At 44.1% G+C, this 15,111-nt stretch overlaps 1 protein-coding gene across 1 annotated transcript; it reads left to right on the top strand.

The window, feature by feature from the left end:
* Positions 1-5,804: 5,804 nt before the first annotated feature.
* On the top strand, positions 5,805-8,906 carry LOC119185317 (uncharacterized). Its single transcript, XM_075872826.1, has 3 exons — positions 5,805-5,930; positions 6,741-6,941; positions 7,785-8,906. Exons 2-3 carry the CDS (start codon positions 6,767-6,769, stop codon positions 7,934-7,936), a joined length of 327 nt encoding a protein of 108 aa, XP_075728941.1. The 5' UTR covers positions 5,805-5,930; positions 6,741-6,766; the 3' UTR covers positions 7,937-8,906.
* Positions 8,907-15,111: the final 6,205 nt, after the last annotated feature.

Genomic DNA, 15,111 nt, shown 5'->3' with positions numbered 1-15,111 from the left:
ATCAATGGCACGTGAAAAACAGGGTGCTACATAGCCCACAAACTGTATTTATTGACTGCAGTTTAAACAAAACTTACCCTTAAAAATGGCTTGTAAACACATCGATGCCAAATAGCACAAAATGTGGGGGATTTAAAGCCATTTAATTGTGTTGATTAGCTAAAAATAGGTAAATCCTACCATTTGATGCACCACACCATAAACCTTGCTCAAATTTAATGATTCAGGAGCTAACAGAGTTGCGTGTTTACGAAAGCACGTTTTTGGGCTAGTTCTTCAAGGATAAGGGTTGATTTTAACATATTGTCGATTTCTTGTCGATTTCGTTTGTGCCATACGAGACATGGGTGTGCTACTGTTCCCGTCAGAAACATTTTCTTTTTGTCAAGTCGCTACGACGCTCTTTAACGACGGTCGAATTGCGAACGCCTCGGCAAAATGTAATCATCCTTGCATATCTTGACGGAACTCTCATAAACCACGTACCATTGTTCCCGACAAGGACTGTTATGTGCGCAGTGCCAATAAGTGTCTATATTGTGCTCTTCATTCATTTTAGACCACTAATAAACATCGCTAATTGTGATAACATTCTATGACGGAAGCACACTATTTCTATCGTGTGTGCGTTCAATCCCCCATCGCCATCTTGACCTATCCCTGGAAAAAATGTTACGCTAAAATATTTCATATAAAAATGCATTATATTTTGAGAGACGACTGCTAAATCCTTATGCATTTCAACTCTGTGACTGCTTTTAACTCATATTGCAACGTAGCAACGACTGCTTAAGAAATTTTTTTTTCTGATTCTTTAGAATTTGATGTTTTTGCCCGAAACACTTTCCTTCAAGTCATGACACATATGTTGGCTGCTGGAAAAATAGCGGAGTTTCAAACAGGGTCGCATATTGTGCTTAACTTGTTGTTCCCCCAGCATGAACCCTGGACTTATGGTGTAAGTGTCCTTCCATCGTAACCCGACAGCTTAAATATCAGAGGCTTTCATATAGGAATGAAAGAACACGTAAGGCGAAATCTTATCTATGTATCTGACGTCAGTGATTTCTTGGGGCAGCTCTGCTATTTACATTTATCAAGCATACTGAAGACCCTAACAAATGGAGTAAATGTAAGGGAAAAGCAAAACATGTATGTCAGCTTTGCGAACCTATTATTTTATCAGGCGACAAAGGAGCAGTGACACCATTGCTTGCGGCAGTTAGAGCAGTAGTATAAACTGTGACTTCTTTAAGCACTCATATCATTTCGGTGTGTGTGTATTAGCTTACCGAAGCAACATGTGAAGTGCACAAACAGGTGTAATCAGTTATCACTTTCATAAAGTATTATCAATAACACACATGTGTTGTTTAGTCTACTGTTAAAAAAGTGCGCGATAAACATCAGCACGAGGAGTTTGGTGAGGTTAGATCAACACTGAACAGTTGCGTCAAGATTGAATTAAAGCACACACCGGAAATCTCAGTCTCACTTTTTCTACTTGTTGTTCAGATGACGTTTTCAAGTATGCCTGATGACATTCAGTTACTGTGCCTGTTTGATATCATTTGGGGGAAGTATAATAAAATTCGAACGTACGTAATCTGCGACACAAGTGGCGAAGCTGTTGAGATTATTTTACCTGTCTATAGAATGTATAGCAGATACATCCTAGTATACTACATAATTTTTTAGAATTTTGCAACCTGCAGTGCTGTGTGGCAACATTCGTAACCCTGGTTACTTATTGATTTTTCACAACTGAAGGGAGCAAAAGAAAAAAATACGGCCTTTGAGAAGTATGGTCTGTAGTGACATTGTTGCATGTTGCTGACGTCATGAATTGTTCTGGCGTCACAGAGCGCCTGAATCAAGTACGATGTGTGTGTAACAAAAATGTGAGATCCACATAAAACGCCTTTTTTTGCGACGTCTCCTTTGAGTTATTCTCACGATTATTGTTATCCGTTTTTTCTCCAGCAACAAAGAACCCACTATTTTTGTTGCTGCAACATAGGAAGGTTTCTTCTAGTGCCGAAGAGTTCACAGCATGCAAAACTAAAAAAAAACCAATGTGGGGGGAACAAGGTTGTCGATTGATTTTGAGTTTCAAGAATAACAAACAATAAATGATTTTGAAAACTCAATCTTTCAGTGTTTGCAAGCTTTCTTTCTGAAAAGATCGCTACTCAGTTCGAGATATTTAACTGCGTCCCGAGAGAATCGACGTCTGCGCATTCTCTTGGCGGTAATCTGGTCGAATGGCGATGCTGTGAGCATGTGCATACAGCAATCTACAGTGCAGACATGGTCTGCTGCACTGTCTTCTTCAGAGCGAAATACTCCCTACCTTTGTTGATTGAGGGGTGAGGGTTTAAGGGGAGAAAGGGGAGGAAGCGGTAAACATTGCGCCCAGCGACATACAGTAACGTAGCACTATTTTGCTTTGGTTTGCAAGGCACTGCGGTGGGGCGTGCATCGCATTAAAAAGAAGAACGTGGCTCATGAAGCCCGCGCTGGAGTTACTTTCTGCTCATGTGTTTAATACTACCTATATTGCATACTGTGGCCTCCGAAAGACGATGAAATAACACGTGGTTGGCAATGACGCGATGCGGTAAAAATGCAGAGGCTCTGCTTCTAAGTTGTACAAGAATGGATACCGGAGGGGCGAATGCGAACGCGTGTGGCAACAGATAATAAATCAAATTGTTTGGGTGTAGGCTGTCCTTAACTGCTGTAGCAATGAAAATGAGCGCGATAAGTAAGCTCATCATCAACATCACCATCATCATCATCATTATCATCATCATCATACAGCCTCACTCCGCCCACTCCAGGGCAAAGGCCTCGCCCATGATTCGCCAATCAACTCGGTCCTGTGTCTGCTGCTGCCACATTATACCCACGAACTTTCCAATGTTACCTGCCCACCTAACTTTGTCTCCTCCTCACCTGTTTACTTTCCCTGGGAATTCAGTTAGTTACCCTTAATGACCATCGGTTATCCTGCCGACGCACTACGTGCCTGGCCCACGTCCATTTCTTCTTGATTGCAACTATGATATTGCCGCACGTTGTTAGGCCCAAGTCTTGTGCCGCTTCCTGTTCTTATGAATTCGGCCAGACCAACTGACAAGCCAAACGCGTCAAGCTAAACGCGCCATGCAACGCTGGCTGCACGTGTCACCACACCACGCGCTGGAAAATGAAGGCTGGCGGTCTTTCGAAGGAGCGGCACGTGATGAGACGCATAAAGAAGACGTTGACGAGGTTTTGCACTAGCGAGCTCAGGACAAGCTTTGTGTATTTAGTTGGCAGGAGCAAGTTCACCATAAATTAATGGTTTCTTAGCTTTCGGCGTGGTATTTGTTGGTTACAATATCCTTAACCCCAGTTAGTTTTCTGACCCACTCTGCTCTCGTCTTGTCTCTTAAGGTTGCACCTATCATTTTCCTTCTCTTTACTCGTTGCGTCGTCGTCAATTTAAGCTGAACCCTCTTTGTAAGCATCCAGGTTTCTGCTCCGTAGGTAACTACTGGCAAGATGCAGATAAGTAAGCTCATTGTTAGCAAAATAAAAGCCGACATATCCACGAAGTGATTGATGATGAGTGGGCAAGGCAGTGGAATCGTTCGGTGATAACATAAATCAGCCGTAACACTAACCACTCATGCATGTAAATGAGTGCCAAGTGGATGAGGGTGGCGACTTGGGCTTGTTAGTATGGTAGCAGGATAAGATGTGGTAGCGCAGACAAAGGACATGGTCAAAAGAAGGCACATTCAGTGCTGTGTTGTCTTGAATGTGCTTTCTCTTGTCAATGCTTTTTGTCTGCGCTACTGTATATTAAAGTGCCAAGTCGCGTACAGTTAAATACAATGCTTATGCTGTGGTGAGTTGCAATTTTATTTTACTTTCACTACTACTCCTTTGTGGTATCGCATCTACCCTAAAATTGGAAAAAATAAGGTCTGTCCTTTAGTGGCTGTTGGTTGTTTTCAGTCATACAAAAACATCACAGAGCATATCGAGGCTTCATACACTGGTCATTCACAAGCCAGTTAGTGTCCGTGATCATCAGCGTCATAATCTTCATCGTCATGGCATATAGTGGGTACCTTGCATGTGCTGTGCCGTTATGGTAGAAAGAGTGTACGGTGTGAAACGTGCTTTTTTTTCATCGTCATCAGCGTCATAACCATCGTCAGCGGTAGCTAGGGCGCACAACGCCGACGGACAAGCCTCCACCAAGAGGAGGAACGCCCCTAAAAGATGGGGAGGAATAAAGTATGTAGAGAACAGTGTTTCAACTTCAGAAACGTGGAAAAATAGAAGGGGTGACGAGTGCAGCAGTTTGAGAGTGATTTCTTTGATGATGGATGAGGCAGTACTGCTACCAAGCCTAAGACAGCGTATCTAGGGAAGGGCGTTCCCGCTCCACTAACCTCACCGGAAAAAGAGGCGACGGTATGCAGCTCCCCCTACGGTACTTCTTAGTCTTCTTCTTTTTCTTCTTCATTACATACCCGGTTTCAGTTTTTTATGGCATGTAGGCAAGGGTGTTTCACCTTCACTAACCTCGTCGGTTATTTCTTGGGATCACTGTTGCTTTATTCATTTTTACTGAACCAGTGATAATTAGTGTGATTGACGGAATTGTCGTGGTGCATGCCCATTTATGACAAACCGCAGCCACATCACACACATCGACAACATTAGGCGCCGACAAGCAGAGACCTTAAGCGGCTTCGCACGTAAAATAAGTTAATGTAGTTTACCAACTAAAGTTTTCAGGAAAGTGCATGAACAGTTCGATGGGCTCTCACAAAGTTTCGTTCGTTCCGCAAAAACTTTTGCACCGTGACGCAAGTCTCAACGGTAACATGATCGTAATCGGCAAAGGTGAATACCTGATCGAAATAGGCACTTTTTATTGAAGGACAAGGAGGTATTTTTTGAACATCATGGCATTGAAGCGCTCGTTTCGTATAAATTCTTCTCGTTGGCATCGTTGGTTGTGAGCGTAAAATCATCTTGCCCGATACCGAAAAAAAATGAGAAAGATGCAAATAAAACAATGAAAACTTTCGGACCCAATTGAGGATTTTACTATGTTTTGCAATGCAGTGAAAATATGGCCCGTATTCACAAACGCTCCTTCACTTAAGGGCTCCCCTCGACTTGACGAAGTCAAGGCGGAGCGTGCTCCTCCACTCAAGGAGCCGATGTGTTTCATGAACGCTACTCGAGGGCTCCTTCGCCAAGGGCCGACTCGAGAAACGCTCCTTCACTTGACTTACGCAAGACGCATCTGGTAGCGAGGGTATGTGATAAAATACCACATTAAATAACAAAAGTTTAGGTTGAAACACTTTGGATAGGTTAAAAAATTGTCGACTGTCATTAAATGTGTATACGGTGGAAGTATTAAGCGAGATTTCAAATACTATAAGCTAGTTTCGATATCAGGCAGGCACCATATTAGCCAAGCCACGCCAGAGCCGAAGCCGCCAGGATTAGATGCCGGTTTTGCGAAGACTCGTTTGCACGTGTGAACGAAGTTTTGTTGCACCTCGTGTCGTGGTGCCGTAGTGACGAACGGTGTAATAATGTCTTTCAACGATGACGGTGGCGTCGCGCGTGACGGCAGGAAGACCACCGCAACGCGGTTCGTGTTCACGCGTGAGGAGCGTGAACTGCTTGTCAATCTGGTGACGCGGCACAAGGCAGTTATCGAAAACAAGAGAACTGACGCGCTCACCAAGCGCTAAGGACAGTGCCTGGGAAAAAACTGACGAGCGAATACAACAGCCAACCAGGCATTCGTCGCGTTACGGTGGCACAGCTGCGTAAGTTGTGGGACAATGAAAAGTCCAAGTGGAAGAAGAAACAGTCAGAGCAAAAGCGAAACTTGTATGCCACAGGTAAGTTTACGTTTGTTTACTACTGTAATCGGGGAGTTTCGAATAGCACTAAGTTAGCAGGCCTCGTGGGCGTAGCGTTTGCGTATGGGGGTCATATATGAGTTTTCGAATTGCGTCTCTTGCGTAAGCTATCCGAAAACGCCCTAATAAGGGCATAGGTTCCGCTCTGAATTATATGTCGTAAATAAATGTGTACCTGTGAGAATTGTGCGAATCATAGGCGTGCACAGGGTTCTCTTTCAGGGGAAGGGGGTGACGGTTTTTCGCTTGCAGAAACATTTTTTAAATAGCATCACGTCGTCACCGTCCTTTTTTTTTTTTGTCGGCAAAATCTTCCTGCACTTTTTTTCGCCACCGGGTGGCAAGTGTGTCATTTCATTATGAATTAAGAAATGCTTTTGCTCAGTTTGAACGTGCTTTGCACTCTATGTACATATATAATATATATAAGTGCAAGTTTTGGTTTCTTTGTCAGTATTTCTGTCTATTTTTGCAGGACATAATTTTTTCTCGAACTTATATCACTTTACAGTTTTTTCTCTTAATTTCTTTTCTTGTATTTACTGATGTATATTTCTTTATTTACTTTGTACTAGCCCCTCTTACTCGATTCCGTATTGGGCTTTGTAAGGTATGATGAATAAATAAATGAATGAGTAGTAGTAGTAGCAGTACATTAAATAGTTATCTGTGTACCATACATTTTCGCTGCCTATTTCTCTCGCATATGCGTTGTCTTCCTTAAGCACTTTCTTTGTGCTGTCACTTGAAATTTCAATGTATCCACGTAACAACATTTTCGCACCTTAGGGGGCGGGCCATCTACCTGCCGGCCAATGAGCCCCTCATTGGCGCTAGTTGGAGCGGCGGCATCACACATGGGGACACGGCTCCAGAACCCTTATGACAGCGATGGAGTCGACCTCAATCAGCCAGTGCTTTCTTTATCGCCGTCGCGGATTTTCGAGAGCATGCTCACTGGTAGCCAAGACAACACGGAAGAGCTGCTTGGTAAAAGATGAATGGGCAAAAACTGTCAGATGTAGCAACGGTCGTGTTGCTATATTGCATCAACTTTCTCATGTATACAATGTGGGAGGTGTTGCATTTCAATGTTGTTTTGTTTTGTGACTAATGCCTCTGTTCCTACCATTTGCATATACATTTTACTAAAATTTACGTGTACAAATAATTCTCATTCTCATTACAAGAACATGCCATGTTGTTAACAGAAAGTAATGCTATGTAATAAGCCTGCTATTACTCATTTAAAACGTTCCTAGCATAATTTGACGTGGTTCAGCAAGTACTTGTGTGACACATACATTTCACATCATGGGTGGCCTTATAATAAGCCCAACTTTGGAATTGTATTTCAACTTTGCTTTTGTGTGCAGATGCCCTTTTCCCAGCGCCACTTCCCGGCAGCAAGAGGCTGACTAGCCCACGAGCTAGTACTCTTGATTTGCCAGGGATAGAATTCGCCAATTGAATCAATATTTTTGCTACAACTGAAGCTCATATTCGTGAAGGACAGCCGCTTTCTTTATTGTGTTTGTGTCTGATACCGTATGCATGCACATGAAGTATCTGTCACCATGTGTGATTACTGGTAAGGGGCTTGCATGTTTGCAGAGTGACGGTGTTGCATGCCACCAGCTCACACTATTTATTTTCGTATTTACAACTGTTATTACTTTTTATATTTCCATCACGTACTGATTTGTTAAATATGTCGCGTGTTCACGTAGAAGCATGCAAACACACAAATATTTGTGCCTCTACCATAAAGAGGCTTTTCTGATTACGTCGCATGCCAGCAGAGCACCAGTTCTGCTTCTTTTGTATGTGCAGACACAACCAATTTCATGCCATGGCCAGCTGTTGGAGTCACCAAGAGCTATGGGTTTGCCGACATCGGGAGCACAGGCACCGCTGGTCATACGGCCCAACTGCATGCAACTATAAAAGTGTTGGCGACATGGCTTCTCGGGTTGTGTGACTAACATAAAACAGGAATATTGAAGATAAGTTATTTCTACAGTTTTATGTAAAATTAAGCCTGCCTTTTGCATGAAATATGTGGTTAACGTATATCACACACTTCAGAAAAAAGTTGTGGGTAAAGTTATTTTAAATAAAATGCTGCTGAGGTATTCCGCAGTAAAGGTCTCTTAGCTACTGCCATAGCGATATTGAGGTTGGACAGAACAGTATTATGAATTATGTGTGCAAGTAACAGGCCAGGCATGACCCGGATAAATTGCCACACTTCTCTTTTACTTTCAGGCCTGATGCGTAATATAAAACGTGCTTGTATTTATACTTGCAGCAGCATATAACAGTCATGCTGACAATGCTTACACGTGTTACGTTTCCCTACCTTATGCAATTGTATTGTGTGTGTGCAGACGAGACAATTCAGCCATAACTGCGATCGAGCGAGGGTGCTGGTTCCCCAGGACCTAATACTACACAGCCACCCACGGAAGGTGCTTGCGCAAGCTGTCCCTCTGACACCTTGGCAGTAGTTGCTCCTGGAAACGGGGAGTCACGAACAGCAGCAGCAGCTCCAGAAGAAAATGGAGAAAATTTAGTTGGTGCAGGAGAACGCCCACGGCCAAAATCAACGCGAAGCCGCCTAGCAGCCATAGAGCGTGTGCTCGCCCCAGAAGCTACGGCCCGAATGGAGGCCCTGAAAAATGATGAGCAGCGCAAGGCACAGCTGCATGCCCTGGAGCTGCGCTTGCGTAAGCAGCAGCTCTTGCACCAACGAAAAATGCACAGGATGCAAGTGCAGCGGGAGCAGGAGCTGCATAAAATGCAAGTGCAGCTGTTGGAGCAGCAGCTGGAGCAGCAAAAATGGCGCTTCAACATCGAGCGCCAGAAGCTCCTTTTTGAATTACAGAAAAAACAGCAGCAGCAGCGCATAGAAACCCAGCCGGAACAAAAATAAAGCATGTGTGCAATCTCACACACCTGATGCTTTTATTCAAAAGACATCTGCGACAGCTCCATGTGTGATAAAAAATATTTATTGTTGCGAGTCAGCAAGGATGAAGAGAAAACCTAAAACGTGACGAATTCAGGAACTTTTCAGCATGCTCCCGTATTTGAACATGCATAGATTTCGCAATCTGAGGTTGTTGGTCTACTCAAAAGAACATGTTACACAATTTATTCATTAGGCGAGGTAAATGCACGAGTAATCAGCCGCATTCGGCATCGAGATCCGAGTAGGGTGTCGGCTTGGTTCGCCACATCAGGCTGCTGCCGCCTTAAGTGTTGTGGGATTATCACAGGTGGTGGCTCCGCGTCTTGCCTTAGGACTGCAAGGTTGTGTAGGGCAGCACAGGCCGTTGTAATGACGGCGGAGCGCTCCGCCAAGTTTTGTAGCCCCATGTCTAAACACGGGAAGCGACGTTTCCACACGCCAAAAGCCCGCTCGATCGTGTTTCTAGTGCGCATGTGAGCTGCTTGTTACCTATGCAAAGAAATAAATGTCGTATTACTGTACGAACCTACACTTATTAAACGATACACTTGAGTATTATAGCCAGGCCGCTAGTCAAAACTGTTGCTGCTAATATGCCGATTCTATTGTAACGTGGGATATATTCAGGGCACCAAAAACGATACATGTACCACGCTTATTGTAATAAAAGATTTCAAGCGCGATAGGTAGCACACACGTACACGTTTCGTTCTGGAGATGAAAGTTAAAGGGTTATACAGGCGTACTAACCGGCTCTCAGGGCTGTCCGGTGGCGGGTCAGACATCGGTGTCATGAGGAAAGACGTGCAGCGGTATCCGGCATCGCCAAGTAGGATACCTGGTACTCGTTTTTTCTCGTACAGAACACGTGCACGACTGTTGTCGAAAATACGACTGTCATGCACTGATCCCGGCCAGCTCGAAACGACGTCGTATAATTGTAGCTTTGGCCCTGCAATCACCTATCGAAAATGCAATACATGTTATACTGCGTTTTTGTGCTGAAGTAGCCGTCTACTACGAACGTATTTAATGCCTGCATAATCTTGTTTCAGTGCAGTAGTATTCACTTATGTTTCAAAGTGCAAAGCTACCGTCATAAAAATTTAAAGCTATTCCTTTTGTGGGCCAATATCAGCTGCATTCACGGGACAGGCGTCATCGCAGACGAAACACTCATGGAATATATGTGACGCCATTCGGATCGCTTTGAAGCCAGCACTCGCAAGAGAGGGGTGATTTACCACTGCAACCAAAAACTTCAGTCCCCCCCTTCCACTCCACCCCTAGCATTGCAAATGAGACCTGGGCCTGCTCGCTCATCTCGCAAATTGCTTAGCGCGGACTGAAAGAGGACCGCGAGATAACATGTGATGTTTGGTGTTGTAGCAAGCAATCCATGGGTTTAAATCGCGCTTTGGTCTTTCTTGTGAATACAGCTTTACTGGGTTGCAAACAAGCTAAACGAAATAATAAAAATTCGCCACGTTGTTACAATAGCATGCACGGGGTTTTATATTCGAATTATCTACCATGAAGTTTTTTTTGCTAATATGCAGCCCATGGAATGCCTTGTGCAATGTTAATGTTGAATTACTACATTTTAGAAGTGCTGCAAAGCTTTCAACGTTAGCAACGAAGAATGAGCAAGTTACCTGAACATTTATGGAGAAGTACCCCTTCCGGTTGCGGTAAACTTCGCCATTCGGCCCACCAGGTGATTTGATACGAACATGGGTGCAATCTATGCACCCTGTCACACCGGGAAACTTGGCGATCCGGTAGAATTCCACCATCGTCTCACGGAACCTGTCATCGGAGTTAGGGAAATTCACGACAGCCGGGAACAAGCGCTTCGCGATCAGCCGTGACACACGTTCGATGACGCGGCTCACCGTCGGTTGAGACACATTCACCAAGTCGCCCATCACTACTTGAAAAGTACCCGCTCCATAAAAGCGCAGCGTAATCAGAAGCTGCATCACAGGTGGAAGAGGGTGGCCACAATTGCTGCAGCTCTCTTCAAATGGCAAGCACTCAAGTAGCTTCTTCACGCTGCTCTTGGTGAAGCGATAGCGGGAGAGAAATTCACTGTCTGTGAAGTGCTCCATGGGGTTCAACCGGTCTCTCAATTGTTGGCGTGGTATGCTTACACAGTCGTCCACGTCGCCAAACAGCTCGTCGACGCGGAGAACATAATCGACGAACGACGCGTAGTCCGCCATGATACTTGGCTCGAGGGACGATTCAAGGTAGCTCGATCGCTTCCTTGGAAATCTCGAGGAAACGCTCAAGATTTTCTCAAGTGAAGGAAGCGTTTCAAGTGAAGGGCGGTTTGTGAATGCGAAAACGCCACTTAAGGAGCGTTTCGAGTGAAGGGTCGAGTGAAGGAGCGTTTGTGAATACGGGCCTAAGGCCCGCATTCACAAACGCTCCTCCACTCGACCCTTCACTCGAAACGCTCCTTAAGTGGCGTTTTCCCATTCACAAACCGCCCTTCACTTGAAACGCTTCCTTCACTTGAGAAAATCTTGAGCGTTTCCTCGAGATTGTCAAGGAAGCGATCGAGCTACCTTGAATCGTCCCTCGAGTGAAATATTTGCGCCAGCATCGCGTCCATGGCGGAGCCCGTCTCGCTTTGACGGCGTTGATCGATTAATCTGGCTGCCACCGCCGCGTTTTTTCGACAATGACGGTGCGCGTTTACAACGGAGCTGTCTTCGAATGGTTCAGCAACGGCTACTGTGGCGCCGGGACAAGCGGGCGTGGTGTCAAAAGGAGCACTCACCCGTGCCGTGATGTGTTACGTTCCGTGCATGAGCCAGTGGATTACCTGCCTTCGGGTGTGCGTATACTCTTCGTGCGAGTGCTCCATGTCTTACTGAGGATTTCAGTGCTTCGAAGTGTTTTGATGAAGCTCGCACACAGCATCAGTTCAAGCGTGGTGAGAAAGCTTGACGAGCAAGCGGCATAGCAAACGTTTGATGCGCTGGGTTCACCGTACTTCAGAGTGGGTTCCTCTCTGGCGAACCTTTGCTGCCCTAGCCGAAATTTACGACGAAGCACACCTCCGTTAGATGACCATCTGCACCAATGAGAAGGTAAGTTCTCCTGTGTTTTTTTGTTTTTTCCTGCTTTCGTCAGATTACTATTAGAGACAGTTTAAGAAAATCACAACACAATACATTGGGCGCAATGAGTGTGCTGCTGTAGCTACTACGCGTGAAACATAGCTTCTTTATACAGTGTCTATGCAGCTCACAATAACAATGAACAACCAAGTACACATTTAGGGTATCAAGCAGATGATCATGCTCTGTGAAACCTGCATGTACGAAAAAGTGCGTCGAGTCTCGTATGAAAACGCAAACATATGAAATATAAATACAGCAGATACATAATGAGATTGTTTTTTTTATTTAACCCCATTCCTACCCCCCGAAGAAGAATTGCTGGCTATGGCACTGATTCGTGCAATTAGATAATGAAGTTATACACCCATATGCCTGGTCAGCTGTCCAAGTGCCTGAGCCAAACATGTGTCAAAATAGTCAAAGCTCAATACTTCAACCATGTCTGTTCTTGAACGCGAGATATACTAATGAATGTGTGCACAGCTAGAATTAAAGAAAAATACGGCTTTTGTATCCAAGGTATTACGTTTTTCTAACATTATTTCTTGCCTCTTTTGTGCAGGGGACCAGCTGCCGACAGAAGAAAACAGAGAAAAGGCCTCCTAGAATCTGCCGTATTACCAATGCATTGCAGAGTTTGCACGACTGTATACAAAAGCACAAAAACAGCAGTGAATGCGTGCAGCTACACTGCATTAGGCGCGCTATGGTGTCTACTTCATTAATCTTATTTATGATATCCTCCGAGCTCGTACTTTATCTTTACAGTGTGTAGGCTGCATATGTTTGATTGATGAACACTTTTCATTTGCATTCTTATGTTTTCCACGTTGCTCCTCATCAGTCACATGTAATAAAGGTCCATTTGCCATTCATAACTTCTGTTTTGTTCATTTATAATACATAATTATCGTCGTGTTTGTCTTTTCATGATGAGACAGGACTGCGAAAACCTCTTCTCCGATTTAGGAAATTAGTTCTAGGAAAATAAACTTGTTTTATATAAAGCAGCACCACTCCTCTTCCACGGAACTGAGATGGCGTGGTTCTAACTGGTAGACTTGCTAATGATGCAGCAATAGCGGATATTTCATTTACAGGGTTCTGACCAGATGTATCCGCAATGACTGCAATACTCTTGAGCAATTTTCACCGCTTTGTTGCATTGGTCTTCAATAAATCAGCAGAATAATATACGCTGGTCTTGACGACACTTTCTCGAAGGTTGAGAGAACCCACAGGGTAGTTTTTAAAACAGAACAGCGCCAAAAGTCAGACGCGGCTTCAATTTTATGATTTTCGAAAAAATTAAAACATCCTTTATAATTTATGTTGTGCTGGGGCTTTGGAATGCAGCACAGACACCACGATCCTTTTCAACAGGTATTTCCAGTAGTTATATTGCAAATAAAATTCAAAACATTAATGCGAAGGTCATTCATGCACTAACGATTGTGCTTCTGAGCATGCAGATGAAGGAGACGGAAAAAAATTTAAGATGATGCCGCTGTGTGAACTTGGAGACGGAAGCTACACAAACTTAAAGGTTACTTCTATGCAAATCTGTCAAATTAGACGCATCCACAAATGCAGAGCAAATAGAAAAACAATGCAAAAACAATAACTTATTCCTTGAAAGTTTAAAATTCCTTAGAAGTTTAAAACACACACACACACCAGTCCCTCTTAACCGTCTATATATGTTACTAAGTGAAGAAAACAGCTTTAAAATGTATTTTTTGCCAATAGTGAAAGAAAGGCACACGATCGCTTTTCTTAACTTGCGTAGCAGTCTAATTCTAACGCTCATCCACGAGTATAACATGCCTAGTTTTTAACGCTACCCTGGTATAACCTTGAATATCAGTTGCGAGCAATGTCTTTCAAATTTCCTATTATACGCAGAGGAACAACTACGAAAGCGCCACGGCGAAATTCGCAGTAAATGAGGAAAACAAACATTGCACAGGCCCCTGAAATTAGGAACTGTGCACGTACTCCCGTAGCGAGAACGAATTTACGTACGAGTAATCCTTATGCATAATGCGGTGGTGAATGCTAAAATCACGCCAACACACTGTGATATACAGTAAAAAATACTCATTCCACGACGTTATACGTTCGGTGGCTACATTAGTGATCAGAAGGCTCTCAGTAAAGCGAAAGTAAACAAAGCAACAAACCATCTATTGCGCTTCCTGTCATCACTCACGTAGTTCGTTAGTCACCCCGGCGAAAGTAGGCTCTCAAACGACACACACGCAAACACTACCGTAAATATAAACTGCATTTAATAGACGCAAACAAGACAAAATTAAATAAGCAGGTAGACACGTTCTGCAGCAGACGAAATGCCATCAGCTGTTCGTTCAGCTGCCTGGGTTCGACTGTTGCCAGACTTGAAGGAGGGTTTCGCTTACTCTATCAGCACAAGGCTTAGGGAAACATCGCTACCACTCTAAAGGCACGTATTTTGCTGTAATGTCAATTTAGAAAAAAGAATAACTAGAAAAGGTGTTCTCTTGATGTACATAGATAGGCAATTCTTAACCACAATTGCGTATACTCTCGTTATCAGGCGCTTTTCTCGGCGCATGCAGTTCACTCAAGTGAAGGGAGCATTTCCAAGGCCTCCCTTGGCGAAGGAAGTGTGGAGGAGCGTTCATGAAACGCAGCGGCCCCTTGAGTGGAGGAGCACGCTCCACCTTGACTTCGTCAAGTCGAGGGGAGCCCTTGAGTGAAGGAGCGTTTGTGAATACGGGCCTAAGTCTTGCTCATCACACACGTGGTCTGGATGCAGGCTTTACAATACAACACATAATATCACAGTAATATTGCGTCGTACAAGCGCACATCAAGTTCCGGGGTCAGAACATGTGAATAACATTATCTTGGGACGTAAAAAAAGCTCAAAATAGAGACAAGGACTGAAGAAGAGATGACAGGGTGCTGAACTTAGAACTACTATTTCTCGGAAGGCGCAGCCGACCTAGTCACCTCGTACACCATCGCGTCTGCGCTGCAGAGCAAACAGGGCACGGAAAAGACCCAA

This window comes from Rhipicephalus microplus, chromosome 9 (assembly GCF_043290135.1).
Source record: "Rhipicephalus microplus isolate Deutch F79 chromosome 9, USDA_Rmic, whole genome shotgun sequence".
Classification (NCBI taxonomy): domain Eukaryota; kingdom Metazoa; phylum Arthropoda; class Arachnida; order Ixodida; family Ixodidae; genus Rhipicephalus; species Rhipicephalus microplus.
The sequence above is the reverse complement of the archived record's forward strand: the minus strand, read 5'-3'. Positions and strand labels throughout refer to the sequence as shown.